Genomic DNA, 19,583 nt, shown 5'->3' with positions numbered 1-19,583 from the left:
TTTAGTTGAGCTGCATTGCTTCTAGGCCAAAGTGAGCAACTAAAAACAAAACCAAAAACCAACCCACCACACAACAAAACCCACCCTGCAACAAGCCAAACTCCACAGTCCTCACGGACTTCATTTCCTTTGTTCCCTTTTTCAGTATGATTTAGGTAATTTATACTTATACTATGACTGGTCTCCATCAGCTGGTTTTCAAAAGGTGCAAAGTGTGATCTGAAATAGAACTTATTTAGATAGATACACGTCTCTTGGGGAATGATTGCCTAAAGAGAACATACACATTTGTAAGTTAATATATTAACAGCAGGTTAAGCTTCTAATATTTGGCAGATTCAAACAACTTTAGACCTAGAAGTTTGGTCAACACATTTTTGAACTGTCTCCCTTCTTTGGAACACCAATATCGCTTTTTGTTCCACAAAAGGTTTGGTTCAAAGTAGAACAGAAAGGAAGGAGGGGAGGGGGGCAGCACGTTGAAGTCCTTAAGAGGGGACTCAGAATAGCAATTAAAAGCATCAGAGCTGAGCCCATCAGTTACAAACAAAGCAACAAGAGATATTTACCACCATTGTTGTGTTGTTTTGGTTTTTTTTAAAAAGAAATAAGTCTGTTTATTCAAAACAAGTTTTACAAAACAATTGCCTTCTTGTGGTACAGAGCAAAGTTTAGGAATAAATATTGAATAATTTGTATAAAAATTAGTAATATCAAAGGGAAACCGATGCAAACCAAACAAACAGGTAAAAACAATTTTAGCATTAAATATGCTGTGCAACAACATCAAACTCTTAATGAGGAGTGACCATTCAGGCTGATACAGTTTTACTTGCAGAAGTAAAACCTGACAGCCCTGCATTGGAGCACCGAGACTGTTGTTAAAAAGGGTTCCAGATAAAGGTGTACAAATCTTAAGTCAGTGTTTAGAACCAGAAAAGAAGAAGTTTTCTAGCCTCTCCATTTTCAAAAGGAGTGCCTTCATGCTTTCCTTTTTATTCAGTAAGCAACTTCTTTTCACTGCAGCAAAAGAAAATGGACGCTAACAAATATCAGCACCCTTTAAAGATTAAGAAACAATTTAAACAAAACTCAAACCAGCTGTTAAAGTACTTCAATGGTCAAAAGTGACTTTCAGATAATGACAAACTGCATTTAAGCAATGTTTTAGATGTTAGTTAGGTCACTACCCCACAGAAATTTAAGCTACTTAAAACTTATTTTACATTTGCTTGAATAAGTGAAAACAATTCCAACACATAATAATGCTGGAAAAATCATAGTCTTACCAGTACATTTTGGTTGCAAACTGCTTATGAAGACCCTCTTTCCCTACAGTGAACAGGGTGGCTTTTTCTAATAGTGCAGTTTTGCTGTGCAGCTTGTTGATTTAAATGGCTCACAACAGGTCAGAGATCTGATGGAGCAGCTTTCTTTTGGTACAGAACACTACTTTTCTCTACATGTGCAGCTATTTCTCTATAAGCCAACATGTTTTATAGACCTACAGCTGTCTTCTGGTTTTTTTTTCTTTCAAAACACACACATCCTCAGTACTGTAATCAATCTGTTTAGATAAGAACAGGAACTGGATTTGTTCCTTCTGAAGTATAGCTGTTACGTTCTTCACTCATACTGGCACTGAGAAATGATTTATTTGTGGGCTCTTTATATATCCAACATTTGGGTCCAGTTAGAATACTTATTCTATTCCTTCTGGAAAATAAATGATAGAAACTTACAGATTTCATTTAGTTCCAGTAGGTACCTACCATCCACCTGAAACGGCAGCTTACAGAACCAGCAAGCTCACTCCTGGATTCTGGCTGTGCTGACATATGCCATTAGCCATTCAAACCATCAACTCCTGCAGCACAGCTTCAAGAGCAGCTGCAATTACTTAAACAAAAGTTTACTACTTGTAGCTTAAAACTGCCAAGTCCTGTATAGCTGTTCTACAGTAAAGTCAAAAGACACAGATCAAGTATGTCACTGCTCCACACAGTGAGAAACTTCAGGCAGAAGAAAAAGGCCAGTCTTAGACGGAAAGCAAGAGGTATTGCTCCTGTAATTAGCATATTTCCAACAGATGCTCAATAATTTGTGAGCTTTTGCATTGTTATTGCTCTACTGATAAACTTGACTCATTCAAGCTTTCAGGAGTAGTTTTCTGACACCATCCATGCTAGAACTTGTTTCAGCATCAAACCAACTGACAAATAATATCTGACTGTACTTTGTGAAGCTGTGTGTCCACTCTTGGAAGAGCCACCACAGGTTTGGCAATTAGCAACTAGAATATCTGTCCTGAGGATCTGTGAAAACACTGTTAGCGAGCAGTACTAGAAAAGACAGACATCCTAGAACTTTTGTTCTCTGAGATATTCATATGGCACCACAGTACAACTCATAATGGCTGGAGGTTGAGCATCACTCAATTCTATCCTGATTTACAGTGCACAGGTGTCTTCTTCCTCTTGCAGGTGATATTAACATTGAAATATATCCAAGATACAAGGTTTTGTGGACACAAACTACCCTGAAATTTTAAAGACAATCTTGTGCCCAAGACTTCAGGAGAAATATTTTAGTGATTTTGATTTGCATACTGAGTTTCTGTGGATCACCATCTCCCTATCCCTTCACCATGAAGTCAAGCCTTGTGCAGAAAATAGCCTCCTCTCTTTGTTAGTACAAGCATGAAATTTTGGTTTTTTTTTTTTTTTTTAAAGTCTTTAACAGCTTCAAATTAGCTATAAGTAACATTCTTGGGGACTTTTGCTTGCTTTTCACCTTTAGAACTATGAATACTGGAAAGCAGAAGTATTGTTAAAAGAAAAACTCATTAAACTTATTTGCTTATTAAGGACTGGACTGTTTAAACACACTGCTTCAGTTTTCAGAAGGCAGAGAGAGATTAGCAAAACCTGCTACATGAGTAATATTCGATTCTTCTCCTTTCACATTCAGGCCTGATCTAAAAAGAGCTCCTTTGTTATTTAAAACAACCAAATCAGAGGGCACTCAAACACTGTTCTGCTATTTCAAAGGTTTAGGGAGCTTCGAGAGAAAAAGATTGTAGCAGGTCTTCACTTCTGGCACTCACTGTTTGTCAAGTCTGCAGGTCCAGACTTGCTTTCTATGAAGCACTGAGAAATGGTCAATATTTGTAACCAATTTACATTGCCTTAAACTACTGCAATAGTCTCATTCATCAAGTTCTATTTTCCTTGTGTTTTGAAAGGTCTACTCAATTTTGATATAGCAGATTTTTCTCCCCATGTGCCTTAGTTCACATAGCTTTAAAAAAAAAAAAACCACTTTAAGACTTACTAACAAGTTCAAAGTAACACACATTTCCACCAAGCATTTCAAAGTCTAGAAGTCAAGTCCATAATAGAACATTTAATCTAGACTTGCATCCCTTAAAAGTGTAAAGAAAAACAAAAAACTACACACACAAAACACCAAAACAGGCTACCATGTAAAAAGTTGCAGTACAATAGGAAAGTTATTCCAACAGGAGCTTCTGAACAGAATTTGGGATCATCATTCCCCCCACCCCCAAATATTCACATTTAAGTTTTACCTCTTTCTATGTTTACACATATTTCGAATAAACAGCTAAAAAGTTGTTGCTCTGTTTTGGCTCAGTGGATCTTCAATGCAGATATTCAAGTATTAAGAAAATGCAGCTGAACAAGGATATGTGTCCTCATAGAATAGTTTACAGAGAAGCACAATATTGACTAGTCTGCAGTATATTCTACCCCAAACCCCCGAAGAAAACTTTTTAACTGTGGGATCTGTAGCCTGCTTCCAGAGCTGGTGAAGATCATCTACATGTCCATGAGATGTCATCATTTTGTTATAAATGCAGGGATGATATGGAGCCTTTCCTTCCCCAGAAAAAAATACATGATATTGTGGTACAATTCCCATTTTATTGGCACAGAGACCCATGAAAACATCATCTATATAAAGACTTGTATTGAGAGTCAATGAAGCCTCATATACTTTAGCTGCTACATCATTTGATATTACATATGCAGCTCCTGCTGTGTAGTCAGGGTAAGAGGGCCACTGGTACATTTCATATGGAACATAGTATTTGCTACTCTTGTCTCTTACGGGAGGGGATCCACGATGGACACGACCAATCCAGAGATCCTGAACACCCATTTGTGCTAGACTTTGGAGATAAGCAACAAGGTTTGGCATATGGATAAATATATCATCATCTGCAGACATAATGAACCTGGAATGAGGACAGTAGGCATTGACCCAGCTAAACTGCAAAAGCAATTTAAGAGTAAGATTGTGAAAAGTATCCAAGAAGTCTTGCTGAATCAAATCATTGTATTTCTGGTCTTCCAGCTGAAGTTCTCTTTGCAGCTGTGTTTGCTGCAGATGATCTGTTGGTCGTCCTAAAGCAAAAAGCGTTTTGATGTTGGCATTAAGTTTAGAACGAACATACTTCTCATTACCCCAAGTTTGTCTAATTGCATCCCTCCGATGACGGTTTTCAGGAGAACTCTTCACAAACAACAGGAGAAGGACATCTTGCTGCTGACATTTCTCTCCGTGGTTGATCAAGTACTGGTAGCTTGATGCTCTCTCCAAGTTATCCCTGTTGATAGACAGGCTGTCATTCACAAAATGGTAGCTATTTATGAGGTATCTGTATGAATAGGACTTCATATGGCTCACAATGTGATTATCAAATGGTTCCCAAAAAATCATGAGGCACAGTATGAAGCAAGTAGCAAATATCTGCAAAAAATGCCATTTTCTGACTCTTCTGGGATTAATAAACATTCTGATGCAGTTTCTATAATCCTTACTCCTGTTCGGGGTCCGTGTTTTTACAATGCCTGGGTTTTAGTTTAGGAGCACAGTGTCACCTCTTCAAGCTAAGCGTTCATTGTAAGGCATGTTGTCTTTCATTCGCTATCCTTGTAAAGCCAGCTTTGTTCACAGATCTCACAAGTCATCTTTCTCAAAAAAGATTTTTCTTTGGTTGAAAGAATGCAGACAGTTTTGGAAGATGAGACTTGCAGAAGAGTATTTTCCCTTTGAGGCATCTTGAAGTGACCACTACAGTTCTAAATCAGGTCTTCTCAGGTGTTCCTTTCCTTCATGAAGATGAATACCTACCAATTTTAAGGGGCAGGGGAAGAGGAGAAAAGTTTTAGTGAGCTGTTATTAACACATCTGGTTTTAGGTTTGGTGATGGAAATGAGTTGACTACTCAGGCACTCCCCATCACAACCCACGGACACCCCCCCAAAAAAGTGGCAAGTTAGATGTTGCCAGTGGCCTAGAGCAAGCTCGGAGGAGCATGAAGGGGAACGTGACACAGAGGCTTCAGTTCTGACACAAGAAACTTTCTCAGAAAAACCCACTGCCGTTAAACAACGGATGACAACATTTTGTGTTGAATTCTTTTAAGCTAGGAGGGAAGTCACGCCCTACCGAGTTTAACAGGACACCCAAAAACAACTTGTAAAGAGTGAGACCCACAACTGCTCCCGGGTGCGGGACCACAAGGCCAGAGCTGCCCCACAGGCCTCACCTCCCTCACAGCCACCGCTGGGCCGCTGCCCTGCCGCCCTCCCCTCACCGCCGCCCGCCTCCACCAGACTCTCTCCAGAAGGGCCTGGAGCCAGCTGGGAAGGAACAGAACCAGGCAGCCCTTGATCCCGCCTGGCCAAAGGCCCGGGGTGCAAGTTAGGCAGGGGCGCAGTCCCCCCTTCCTGCTCCTCACAGGGCCACCACCTCCGCCCTGAAGGAAGGTGCCACCTCCATGGCGCCCCTTGCCTGTATGGGTCCTTCCTGCCCCCGTAGCACTGCAACAGCCTCATCCAGCATCTTCCCTGCACCAGAGCACCGCTCTCCTGCTCCGACCCCACCGACAGGCTGGTTGTGGGGAAGCAGCTGTGACTTCCACAGCCAGCCTGAGCTTGGCCGAAACGTGCCACTAGTGCCACCGTGCTCCAGTGGCACCCCTTACCAAACATCCCACGTTATCAGATTAGGACGTTCACTTTTTAGCCAACAGTGCAGATGGAGATTGTTTGTAACCCAAGCTGCAGTTTAGAGGCAGGTTCTGCAGCCAGGCAGGATCAGTCTCTGCTACCAGCTGGGGTTTTAGTGAGGAAAAGAATCCAAAGCACAAAAAGCCACTCAAGTCTAGCCTTCCTGCCTTCCAGTTTGTAAAATTCAGTTCTTATAGCCAGAGTTGTCTCTCCTACCTAATAAACAAGAACAGCCTGAAGTAGCAGGTACTTTTAGTCATCCCAAAAAGACCCAAGAAGCAAGTGGGCTCTCTGTCAAGCAAGAAATATAGGACTAACACCCTAAGGAATGGCGCACCACAGACTAAGCATTTCTTCCACAGAAACATAACCCTTGAAGCAAGAGAACACAAGCTATCACTATTACGTTAGAAGTTACATGCAACACAAATGTTCTGAGATACTGTTTTACCCATTTGATGGCTTGCAACTAGATAGCACAGTGAGAACGCAACAGACTAGAGAGAGATAAGAAAACTTGGAGCAATTCTGTGGTGTATTTATCTACCACAGGAAGAGGACTGGCTGCTCAAAATGGAAACTGTGCATTGGTGCAGTTGAGGCTTGCAGATTGTAGTGCATTACAGAAAAGCTGTATGGGCAGTCTGGTTAATAAAAGCCATCAGCAGTTTTTACAGTATCAGTTCAAACCCTTTTTATTTTTGAAACGTGAAGTTAGACAATGCACCTCAGAGTTATAAACTCAGCAGCTTTACAGAAGAACGCTATTGCAAAGCTTACTCTTGTTTCAGATGAAGCACAGAGATGCAAACAAGCTGGAGTGTTACAGAAATCCAGACATTTCATAGCTCCTTTTGGAGGAGTGGGTCTGAAGGTACCCACTGCTTCGTGACAGTGAGGATAAATTCTGGTTTTCCTCTCTGACCTAGATACTTTGTGCTCTTTTCCAAAAATCTGTATTCTGCGTGAAGTTAGCCAGTTAGCTCAGCCTAGGTGGTCAGGTTGCCCACTGCCATCATGAGACAGCCTAAAAGCATCTGACTTTTCTGAAAGGGAGCACAAGGCAATCTATTTAACTACTCAAAGCAAAGTTTACCTTGGTAAACACAGGAATCCTAGTCACCAAATATATATATATATATATATATATATATATATATACACACATATATAATTTTTTTTAGATTACACTTTGATAACATGTTTTTGGCAACAGTCTGCAATTGCCCATGTCACATGGTAAAAGGAGATAGTCACCACCACAAATACGAAGTGATAGAGATCACTGAAGACTAGCAGTAAAACTAACCTACGTGACAGTTATTGTCACTTGTGAAGAATAAAAGCCCCCAGAAAAAAAAAAGGGGGGGGCAAAAAAACCCACCCCAAACACACACACACAAAAGAAACCAACCCACACCACGCACACAACAAAAAACCACCAGAAGTCACCATGGAAATAGCTTTAATTATGTGGCAGATAACAAGGCACAAGAGATGCACTAAATTGTCTGCTCCCTAGCACCCCCTTCCTGGAAGTCAGAGATGCTAGAAAGAAAAATTGAGATCTTAATATTTTCCTTGAAGAAAAAACAAGCTATAAAAGTCAACTGACTGAAGGCTAGAAGAGTCTGGTCTGTCCTTTCCTTGATCTAGTTCAGGGGAATTAGATCAGCCTTTAATAGACAGAAGTTCTTCAGAGTCCTTCTCAGAAACATATCTCTCAAGTAAAACTTTAAAATACAATTCTAGATGAGCAATACTGATGGAATTCAAGGAGGCCTATACCTAACCCCCATCTCCCTCCAAAAAAAAGCCTGGAGACTTGTATTGGAGGTGCCAATGCGCAACTAGAGTCTCTTTCACTGTCAGAACTTTTTATAACCCATTTGCAACACCCATGCTCTGGGCTTAGTCACGCTCTCCTTCCCTTACAGAGGGGGTTGAGTCACCGCAGGAGCTGTTCGCTGCCAACTGATTCTTAAAATTCTGAGAAAAGAAAAAAAACCAAAACACCACTGTGTTCCCCTAGCAAGAGGAAACATCATGGAACAGAGATCAAACCATGCTTGACAGTCATTTTTCTGACTGTAATTAAGGTGTTTTGCGTCTTGGCGTGCATTTTCTTACTTGTGGCCTGGAAGCTTCTAGATCCACTCTGAGATTGGAGACACTGGGAGAACCAGGCACCCATACACAGTTCCTGTAGCTGCCTCCTTTACAGTAGATTTAAGATTCACAGCTGCATGTGGTCTTCCCCCAGTTGCAAATATGGCAAGCTTTTTCCATGCTGTAGCAATCCTACCTTTCCTACAAGGGTTTGTTATTGAACCTTTCAGTATTACCATGAACAAGCATTACCATCATCTGAATGTAGCAACTGGTTACAATTCTGTATTTTGCATTCAGTATATATTCTGGGATGAAAGTGGAGCTGACATAGTTTGTTATGCAAACTCGATAGTTTGTAGAGTGACCACTGTGGAAAAGCAGATCCTTAGAGAGCTACTTCAAATATCCACAGAAGTCCACACTTGAAAAAAGTCATTATGAAGTTATACAGTTGAAGAGCTACCACATCACAGCCCCACCTAATCAGTAAGTTTTTCTGCTGCCTGTTTTTAACTAAGCCCATTCAAATACTTATTTGCAGCTAGAGATGTTATTTCCTGCCTATTTTCCCCACAAACCTAAGGTGGCTTCTGTTCCCGTCTACAGGCCATACTTGAAGATCAAGCTGAAAAACTATCTGAAGCAGACTTTTTCCATGCTAGCTGACAAACTAAAAGAGGAATGCCAAATTTAAAACTGACACAACTAATTGCAAGAAAACTAGTTTAAGCTACCTTTAGGCCTCACTTTGAAACTTTTTCTTTTGCCTAGTAAGAATACTTTCAAAAATCCAGTGAGTTAGAAAGTGTATGAATGATTCATTTAAACAGAAGGTTAACACTCTTGTACCATGGCCATTTCTAAACCATGCTAGACTTTGCTATCCTAATTCCATGTTTTAAGTTTTTCATTGCAGAGTAAATATTCTCTCATCTGCTCTCCAGTCTATCACTCTTCCTAATACTCTAGCCTATGATCCCAATTCAGCATCAAACTCCAGATGGATCTCCCATGTTGCAGCAAGAGTTTACAATCAAAATTTGGGTGTTAGATATGTCACTAGCATGTGGGCACTAAGGCAGGAAGACAGACAAGTGAGAAGTTCAATTTGTAGATGAGAATGCAGGGGGGTTTTGTGCCAAAGCATTGGGGGTTTCTTCTTCCAGTTAGACCAATGACGATAAAACACATTAGAATTTTAGTTAAGTCAAATACTGGTTAACTTACAGGATACAGAAACTGGCAGGGGTTTTAGAGTTCTATTAGACTAGTTTTCTCCTTTCCAGATTTAAGTTGGCACAGATCAGAGAGATGTGAACTCACGAGTCCATCTAGCAGAATATCATCCTATCTAGACTTCCCAAATCAGCTCAGCTGCATAAACTTGTTTCTGTCTTAAGCATGGTTCATTAACTCGAGCCGAATAGCACACTGAGTTACCACCCAGACAACATTTATTCTCTATACACAACTGAGCATGACGGAAGTCTTGGATCACCCCTTTCTGCATCAAATCTTTTCCTTCAGTAGTTTCTGTTCCCAAACTTACAAGTAGTGCCCTGGGAGACAAGTCTGCAGGTTTACTTGTCTACCTGGAAACCACGTACACAAGAGTTTCCAGGAAGCTGGACTGCAGAACACTAGTGCTGGTTTCCACCCTAGCGGCACCTGGGCAGTAAGAACCAACATCACTTTTGTTAAAAGCTCTTCCACTTGGATGATTCAAGTCATGTAGTCAGGAACTGCCTGTTTTTCAGTTCTTTAGTCACGTTATCAAAATTAAGGAACAAATCGGGTCCCAATTCTATGCATAGGGATACTAGACAGTACAGACTAATTCCTTCTGTTGCCGGGGAAGTATCCAGGTCTTCCGTTTGAAGGCCACACTTCCCCCACCACATCTACACATCCAGCAAGCACAAGGTCTAATGCAAGTCTGAATCCACCATGTACAGAGACATACCTCAAGCAAAGCACACACAAAGGTCTCCTAGTCATTTAAGATAGTCCTCTTAAAGCAACTATAAGATCAGCCTAGAAAAGCAGCAGATCCATGGAAAAAACCACATCTACTATATCCAAGAAAGCATCTGCATATATGATTAAATTTAAAAGATGAGCTTTCTGCTCAGTGAAAAATCATGAGGTAGAGAAGCTCTTCAAGATGACCTCCTAATGGCTCATCACCCCCCAAAAAAATGTAGTGAGGCTGCCATTGCCCCAACATTTCAAAGCCCTCCTCTTGAGATGACCAAGAGCAAATATTGCTTAAGCCACTTCAGCTTTCCTTACACCCACAGATCTACAAGCACTTACGAACAACCAGTCGTTGCACACTCCATTCCCTTGGCCCTAAACAGAATCATGCCTTGTTCATTCTCACCCTCCCCTGTTCACTCTGTACACGGCTGCCAGCAACTCCGAGGCTGGAAGAGAGAAATGTTGTATTCTACTCGAGGCTGAGGGAAGAGTTGTTAATGATCCTGTCTGCTGCTTGGATAGTCTTGTCTAGTTGGTTGTTTTCTTTTATTAATAGGAAGTTAATCAATTTGAAGCAAGCAAGCAGTCTGACTACGTTGTTTCTTGTTTAGCATTTGTATTTCAGTTATTGTCTTAAGAGATTAATTCCTATTTGGTGTAGTTCTGTCCTAACTTGCTAAAACTGTTTCAACATATGCAAATGCAGGGTAACAGTGAAGTCTAGATATATATACACATTTTCTATAGAAGTATGAAGTACTAGTCATTCAAGATACACCAACAGAAGTTAAATAACCTACATTTTTAATTAATTTAAAATTAAAGTTATATAAATAACATCTGGAATTCAATTAAAGTCACCCTAACTTTAGGTGAATCAGTATCTAGAAATAGCAAACACACCAGACTGCCCATTTCTCTTAAGTCTCAAGTTCCAAACTGCAACTCTGAAAGCATTTAGTCTTCACCCGCATAACAAAGCCCCAAACAGCTGTAAAGTTGAAACTGAATAAACATGCTAAAGCATTATGTTAAGAGGCACAAGGAGTCTGAGGAAAGCCAAACTCCCATTAAACAAAGAGACATCATCCAAACCTATCAGGTTCATGCTTTCCAGTCAAGAGCTATCTGTCCATATCAAAAGATATCCAGTTCTGAGGGAGTGATTGTTAGTTTGGGGAAAGAGTTAAAGAAAACAGCAAAGAAAGTTTTGTTGAAGCAGTGTACTGGAGGAGCTGGTCACCAGAAAGGGCTGAAGGGGAGAACATTTTCTGCATGTGTGACAAAAGCTGCTGACAGACCTCACCACTGTTCTAATACCTCCACGAGATCTGGATTCATATGGCTAGCTAACCTTTTCCTTTCATTCGGCAGTGAAATATTAAGCTACTTTCTATTTCAATTATTTTATACAACTGCATAAGTTTAAATGCTTTAATGTAGTTCTCACAGTTTAAATAGTTTTCAGGACAGTCAAATATTTCACATCGGAAGCTGTTGACTCTTTGTAAATTTAAAAACAGACTACATACAGAAGGCTCCTACATACATGTTGGGGGTTTCCATGTTTGTTTCAAGCCAGCCAAACAGGCACAAACATCTCAGATTTTATGATGAAGTGGATCAAGAACTACCTCAGCATATACAGAGGAGCTGCAATTGGCTGGAAAAGCAGCAGTTCGAGGCTTTGTTTAAGCCTGCCTGCAACTGGGTGGGATGAATTCCATTAATAATTTCCTACTCCTGGGGGAACCAAGGAGAATTTTGCCCTTTTATACAGCCTTTTCTGCAATGCAACAAGGCCAGGGACTGAACAGGAGACACTCATCTGCATTTTGTTTTTATGAAATACGGGGAGCAGGAACAGCACAGGCTCATGGCAGAAAAGCAAAAAGAACCAACACCCCCCAAATGCACTAAGGAGAAATGTGACAAGACAGCAGAGCTGAAGCAACTCAAGAACAGCATCCCGCGGTTTCTAGCTTACCACGCTTGAAATGCCCTCACTGAGAGCTGCTAAAAAGTCACTGGCTATAACAAGCCACAGAACAGAGGACTAAACAAAGAATTCCTCAGGCCTAGCTTCAAGATTCAAATCCGATAAGAAAAGTCAAACAAAGGAGCTGCAAATCACTCCCAACATGTTTAATAAGCAGTGAGATTTCTCTAAGACTACAGCCTTTGTAAATTAAATGAAGGAACCTGTGCATTTGCATTTAACCAGAAATACTTGTCTCTGCTTAGGAGAAATGGACAGTAGGTCACACTATTTAATAACATCAAGAGCCAGTAAAAATAATATTTTGATATATATAAAAATAAGTATCTGTTGTATATAGGTGTGTATATATACACACACACTTCCGTGCAAGACTAATGCAAGGCCAAGAATGTAACTGAACTACATACAGCACTGGCATATACACAGCACCAGAATAAGAACTGCTGTGAGGAGAGTTTAGTGAAACCAAGTAGAAATTACAAATGGAATTCATTGGGAGACAGACCACAAAACACCAAACCACCAGTCTGTGGACTCTAGAAGGAAACTACAAAGATGGGAGCAGAAGCTTACAAGACAGAGATGACTTAAGGCAGAATGAAAAACAAAGACATCCGTTTAAAAAGCCTGATCACTGTAGAAAGTTGAGCTTTGAGAACAATGCAATAGAAACTCAGTCCTTGTAATTGCCACAGCACTTTATGCAGGTCTTGCAGACAAAGCAGCCAGAAACTCAGAAAATAATTAGTCGTAAGTATGGTACTTTTGCTACCTCTATTACCCACTATTAGTGTTTCCTACTAAAAATATCGTGAATAAATATTTTATTGGGAAGTCAGGAAAGTTACAAGGAAGAGCTGCAAGAGCACTTTGTCTAGTCTTAATAATAAAACACGAGGATTACATACCCCAATATAAAGTGTGAAGTGATAGCCTTCCTTTAGTTACCCGTGTCAAGGAGAAGAAAATCCATCCGTCCTCCATCTGTTTCATATTCCGTGGAAAAACACAACTCATCAAGGACTGGGGGTGGGGGGGCTGTGGTGGTATATGATGAGTAGTGGTTTAAAGAACAAGAAAAGCTGAAAGTTTCCTGCCCTAAGATGAAAGGCCTGTTTAAGTCAATCTGCAAAGGTCTTAGCAGATGTGAAACTGTAAGAAACTTAAAAGTTGCAGGATGCAGCAGAAGAAATGTGAGCAGAGTGACTTACTGGGCCAACAGTAAGTTTCATTTGAAGCAAGTTTCCTCAGCTGTAAATGCAGAGGACTAGCTAAAAATCCCTTCCCTGGCTGGTATGTCCCAAAGCACCTCCAACAAAATTATCTGTATTGACAAAAAGGTCGTCTTTATTTCAAAGTTGCTGCACCTGAGTTGGTGAGGTTGAGTTGCTGCACCTGAAAAGTGACAGCGTACCTTCAGAACATGGCAGAATTCCTGGGAGCTTTGAGTGACCACACACTTTTTATTCAAGTTTAAGACTACATCCAGCAATCTGGAGATGGCACCAGACAGTCAAGCTTGGCCTCATGAAACTGGTTTACAGCAAGCAACCTATCTCTGTGCTACAAGGCAGGAACTCCTACAGCCTGATCTTAGCCATATGTAGACGTATGTCCCTCTTCAACAGTCCTTCAAATGAAGTTGCTTTCTCTTACAATAACATTCCCTTCTTCCAAGGTCATCTATCCATAGGTTGTTTAAGCAGTCTTGGGATATTCGATTTTCTGAGTTACTTGGGCATGTAACAGCAGCATCTGCAAGCCACAATTCCATCTAAGTTGACGATCACACTATGCAGCCACCTAAGCAACAGATAAACTTCAGGACTGGTACAAGTTCATTCTAAAAAGTTACAATTCCGAAGTCTAGGAGTTGCTTCATCAGCCCATTTCCATACATTGTGATGGTTTCCCCACTGACTATAGAATTTAAGTCAAGGGCCATCTTTCAAAGATCCTTCCCTAGCATTTTCCCGCCTTGCTGCCAAGGGGAAACATCCTATTTGCAAAACTTATGAAACAGGGGAAACCTCTCAAGTGTCCATGACTCTTATTTCAGTCTTTTAGGACTCAGGAAGGCACAGACCTCAGTTCAAGGATCTGGACCACAATTTCCCAGATGTTGTAAAGACTCCCAATATGCAATGTCTCTTGTATTGGTGAAAAATCCTGCTGTCACTTCTGGCCAACCTGACAGAGCTGGACCATGCAGCTTTCCACTAGAATTTAAAAGATTAGTTATTATTGAGGTCTGCTGAATAATGAGATAGCCTCATTCAAGACATGCACATCCTAGGAAGCTGAGGAAGGTACTTCACTGAAATCCATAAGCCATATGGAAGGAAGAGCTAGTAATGTAATGCTAATCCATCACTTTCTGGTTCCCTCCACCACTTTCTGCTAGTTCCAAAGCCCAGCAGACCTACTGCAATAACAGCAAAACCACAGTAAGTTTTCCCAACAACAAAAGCCCCTCAGTACTTCCGTACTTTTAGTAAGCAACATCTTCAAGTTACAGGACTACCTAGAGAATCCTTCAGACATAGACTGATAACCACAGGAGAGGAGGCAACATTTGGTACATCTTAGAGGCCATAACACTGTAGGTGCAGAATAACACCAGACACAAGCCACTGGCATCTCAAATGATAAGCGATGACTTGCAGGGTTTTCCACATGCTTCTCCCTAATCTGCAGGTGAAGTACCACTCCTAGCTTTGGTACTCACTACTCCAGTTTGGCCAGATGTCAGAGAGGCTGTCCCAACTACTGCTTTGGGCAGCAAGAGCAACCAGTTTGACTCTCAATAATTTAGGATGTTAGAGGAAGCAGAAAGTGATGCAGTTTTGATTCACTCAATGGAAAAGAACTAGTAAGCAGGTACTGCTATTACATTTCTAAGCAGAAAAAAACCAACCCTCAAAACCTTACCAGTGAAAAACATTTCACCAAGATACTACATTTCTGTATACAATGGATGGTGGGCTTTTATAAAACTAGTGCTGCGCTGTGCAGAACAACCAGTAACTTTCATGTACCAAAGAACCACCCAGCTCTACGTGACAATCCAGCCTTCGACAATATAGCTAGAATATTCCATGGCTGTTGTTATCAACAGTGATTTAACATCTCCTGCCATGCTCAACAAGGGGAAAAACAAACAAACAAAAAGCTGGGATTTATCCTCTCTTAGAGGACAACTATTTTTCCATTTTGAAAACAAATCTATCCCTTTGCTAGCCCCATCTTTCTCACTTTTCAACTGCTAGGAGAAATGCAAGGACTGGGGACAAGAAGTGAGAATAAGACTGCGCTATACAAAACAGATTTCAACACCTGCACTAGTAGTTTCACCACTACTGCCAGGAGATCCTCAGGCATGAGCCTCGGCAGTCAGTAGCTGAGGATGCTGCAGCACAAGGAAGCGGCACGTACCGAGTTCTCCACTGCTTTGTATAGCCAGACTAGAATTACAGGCTTTTTAAAAATCATTGCCTTGCACTTAATTTAGTTGCTTACACTGGAGTAAAGCCAGTCTCCCATCTCCAGAGAGACTCCAAGATCCTGCTCAGAGGCAGTTAACAAAGCTACTCCTCCCAAAAACCTCAGCAGTTCCCTACGCTCCCTACAGCCAGGTCGAGCCAAAGCGACTCACCCCTTTGCTCGGGCCCCGCCGCCCCGTTCTCTAGCTGAAGCGCCGGCAGCTGCCTCCTCATCGCAGCTCCCCCAAAAACCTCTGAAACCCAGGAGGCTCGAAAATACCCAGCCGCTCGCACTGGTGCAGAACTGGAGGTCTCCCCGCCGCCCCCGCTTGTTGCCGCCTCCCGCACCCCCGCGAATCCCCAAATTAGCGCAAAGCGATCGTTAGCCGTCACACCACCCCGCCTTCCCCCTCCCCAGCCCCTAGGACATCCGCGGGAACCGCCTGGGAAGGGGCAAAGGGGCAGAACTGGGGAGGAGAGCGAGCAGCACCGAGCCATGCGGCTGCGGGCGCCGCTCCGGGGAACAAAGGCGGGCGCCGGCCCGGCTCAGCCCGGCCCTCCCCTCGCACACCTCCCGCCGGGCACGCCCGGCTGCCGCCAGCCTACCGTCTGGGAGTCCGCAGCCGGGCCAAGAACAGACAAGAAGGAAAAGAAAAAAAAAAAAACACCACACAAAAAAGAAAAAAAAACCCTTTTTTTTCAGCTTTGCTTAGCGCAAACGCACTTTTTGAAATCGTTCAGTATCTCCCCCTTTCGCCTGATGTGTTTTCTCAAGCCGAATTTTCCTACGGAGTCCCCAAAAATCGTTTGGGAGTGGGCTGTTCCCGCCGAGCGGGCGGCGGGCTCCGTGTCTGCCTCCAGCGGGGCCGGGAGAGGAGCTGCCGGCGGTAATTAGAGCGCTAACGAGGCTGGGGCGGAAGGGCAGCGCCAGCGCTTTCGGGGGTGCGCCACCGTGTTGCAACTCAGGGCTCAGCGGAGAAACTCCGAGCAGGATTTGCGAGTTTCTTGGGTGGGAGCAGTTGAGGAAAAAAACAAAACAAAACACTTTTCCTGTAGGAAAAAAAAAGAAAGTAATAGAGAAATAGGAACCCCAGAGGGGCTGCCGGAACAAGGGCGGGAGGAAACAGCTTTGAATGGGTTATTTCACTGCAGTGCTCGAGTGGCTGCGGCTCTGGGGATAAAAAAAGACCCTGAAAGGGCCACAAAAAGTTTCTGAGGTTTTTGTATTTCACCCCCCCGCTTTTTTTTTTTTTTTTTTTTTTTTTTTTTGTGTAAGAGTATAATCGCCTGCCAGACAGTGACCAGAAATTTGGGGGGAATCTGCTAGAAGGCTCCACAAACCAGATATTCAAAAGGCGCTGAAGTTTGGGGTTGGTTTATCACAAAAATTTGAAATCCCGAACTCCGACAAAACCCTTCTTTTAGACAGGAGCAAGGCGATCGCGTACGGAGTGAATGGATACGGTCTCTAGCACAAACCTTTTAAACAAAGCAGTTGGAAAACTTGTTTGCCCAAAGCACGAACAGCAATTCCAGAAGTGAGACACCCTCCTCCCCTGACTAGGGCAGCTCTTAGAACTCCCGAAGCCAGACAGAGAATGGAGGGGAAAAAAAGCATTTATGAAAGCAGAATTATTTTCGCTAGTTTTAATTACCCAGCTACCCGCCTTACACATAAAGGAGGAACGAAAAACCCGGCTGCTCTTCCCAAGAGGACAAACTCAGAAAGCGGGGTGGGGGGGAAGGAGAGGGACGGGACGACACCCGGCACAGCCCCGCGTACCTCAGACACCGGCCGCCGGCTCCGCCGCTTCCTACCGGGGAACGGGACCGCGCCCGGGGCCGCCCCGCTCGGCGGCAGCATATGGGATCCCTGGGCCCGCGGAGCCAATGGGCTCCTCCTCTCCTCCCCCTCCGCCGAGCCCTCCGGGCTTGGCCCTGGATTCCCGTACCTCGCTGGGATGTCCGCCTGTTTGTAAACACCCTCTCACCCGCGGCGCTGGGTGCCTTTGGGATTGTCCATACTCTCGGTGTGCCAGATTCACGCCGCTTTTCTTTTTTTCCCCTCCTCTGAGGGTGAGGCTGCGTGTGCGATGTGGGGAAACAGTGTCTTGCTATGACAGTCGAAGTGCTAAAAGCAATGTTTCTTAGAAGTTCAAAGTTACCTGTCTTTTAAAAATATCTTAGGGGACAGGATAAAAGTTTAGCGAATTGCTGCTCTGGTGCTAAATAACATCTTATTGTGGGGTAGTTAGTTTGTAGGTCACAATGTAACTTGTTTCTTTTACTTTCTTCTTCAAAATCTTCAGGGCAGGATGGAAGAGTGGGTTTTACAGCTTTTTTTTTTTTTTTCTCTTTTCTACCTTACCCACAAAACTGGGTGACTGACTTAGATCATCTTGAGGGGAATGGCTGATTAATTGAAGTACATCAATAAGTCAGTCTCCGTGGTTGGCAGACTGAGAGGGAAGTATTCAAAAAATAAACCAAGGCAAGCGCTATGAATGTGCCTTCTTTAAATACACTTTTGCAAAACTTCTTCAGTGAAGAGAAAAACTAGGTTAACAAAAGCTCATTCAGATTAAGTTGAGAAACCACTGTTCAGGCTGTGCCTTGAGTGATGTATTGCAAATCTGAGATTTCTCACTGAACATAAATACCAAACACAAGCCCACTGTGTATCTTCCATTCTTTCATATGACTGTGATTGATCTGAATCATACCTGACCTCATCAATGACTTCATAGAAATATCACTGTTGCCTGTCATGACAATTAGTGTCTGTTTGTCATTTTACAGCCATAAATCTGACAACATCTTTGGGACATGAGGAGTTGTTTTCTTTTTAAACACAAGAGAGAAAAATCTGGGGCACCCAGCAAAAGCAGAGCAATGGTAAAAACTGAGCAGCTGACGGTCCCAGGGAAGGATGTGTTGGTTTGGAATACAGGTTTTGTTTGGAGAAACTTCAAGACCTGAAGAGTTTTTCAGTTGATCTCTTCTTTCTCCTGTTGTATATCTTATATGACTAAGCACTTTAGAGCTGCCTTCCCAGATTTCTCTTCATGTGATTCTGCAGTAAGACAAAATACAATTCTTTAGAGCTGGCAGTTCACCCTAGCAGGAGAAGATTGTAGATTGTTGTATAAATTTGGCATGTTATCTAAGCAGTGTTTAAATAACAGTAGAAATAACCTTACAAACAAAGCATCATTCTTTTTTCTTACCAAAATGATAATTGCTGATTCCTTCTCTAGTTCACGAATACTTTTTAAATAAGTTTATTCTTCTTTTTTACTTTTAGGTGTCATCTCATTCAAGCATTTTATCATTGATAAAACGGTCACTTTCACAATGAGAAATTCTCAATTGTAGATACTTTAAAAACTCTAGAGCACCAATTTCTTGGCTGGTGATACCAGTTTTTCCTGTTTTCATTTTCAGTTGAAACTGGTAAACCAGAGAGGAAAAGAAATAGCAGCTGGATTCTTCCTTCCACAACTAACTGTAGAACAAACCAACCAACCAACCAACCATGATTCACTTATGCTTCAACCAAATATGAAGTGCCATTTTAACTTAATATTTTTAATGTGTAGGAGATCATCTTGCCAAAAATAAGCATGAAAAAGCCTCAACTCTGAGCCTTCCAAAGTCAGATGTTCCAAAGACATTTAAAAATTAAAGCCAAAATATTTCTGTGTTATCTGTGTCTTGATAATGCAGTTTCCAGAAAATACAGCTTCAAGGAGTCATGTTTTCAAAATCAGGAGATAGCTTTAAAATTTAAGGTGCGTGTGTGGGGAAGCACAATTTGGACATAATTACAAGATTCTAAGAACTAGGTCCATAGAAAGGAAAGTCAGAGGTATTTAAATTATTGAGCAAACATGACTGCTTCTATTCAACTCTACAAATAGACTTAGTTTGGTGCGACTGAGTTTCTCTTACAGTTATGTCCACTTTTCT

The 19,583-nt window shown here is 42.1% G+C and overlaps 2 protein-coding genes across 3 annotated transcripts in view; one reads left to right on the top strand and one right to left on the bottom strand.

Moving 5' to 3' along the window:
- MCF2L2 (MCF.2 cell line derived transforming sequence-like 2) overlaps positions 1–19,583 on the top strand; it is a 141,175-nt gene that overhangs the window by 62,533 nt on the left and 59,059 nt on the right. The gene's annotated exons all lie outside the window — the stretch shown is intronic.
- Positions 729–17,484, bottom strand: B3GNT5 (UDP-GlcNAc:betaGal beta-1,3-N-acetylglucosaminyltransferase 5). Of its 2 annotated transcripts, none has more exons than XM_065639966.1 (2): positions 17,398–17,484; positions 729–5,153 (listed from the first exon to the last, which is right to left on the bottom strand). In XM_065639966.1, the coding sequence occupies exon 2, from the start codon at positions 4,816–4,818 to the stop codon at positions 3,682–3,684; it is 1,137 nt and encodes a 378-aa protein (XP_065496038.1). In that variant the 5' UTR covers positions 4,819–5,153; positions 17,398–17,484; the 3' UTR covers positions 729–3,681. The 2 variants fall into 2 exon arrangements, with proteins under 2 accessions (XP_065496038.1, XP_065496039.1); XM_065639967.1 differs by lacking the exon at positions 17,398–17,484 and adding an exon at positions 16,339–16,462.

The sequence above is a fragment of the Caloenas nicobarica genome, chromosome 8 (assembly GCF_036013445.1).
Source record: "Caloenas nicobarica isolate bCalNic1 chromosome 8, bCalNic1.hap1, whole genome shotgun sequence".
Lineage (NCBI taxonomy): Eukaryota > Metazoa > Chordata > Aves > Columbiformes > Columbidae > Caloenas > Caloenas nicobarica.
This window is presented reverse-complemented; position numbering and strand designations above follow the sequence as displayed.

Excerpts from the sequence above, each read along its gene's own strand:
- B3GNT5 (XM_065639966.1), bottom strand. The coding sequence starts at position 4,818 with ATGTTTATTAATCCCAGAAGAGTCAGAAAATGGCATTTTTTGCAGATA.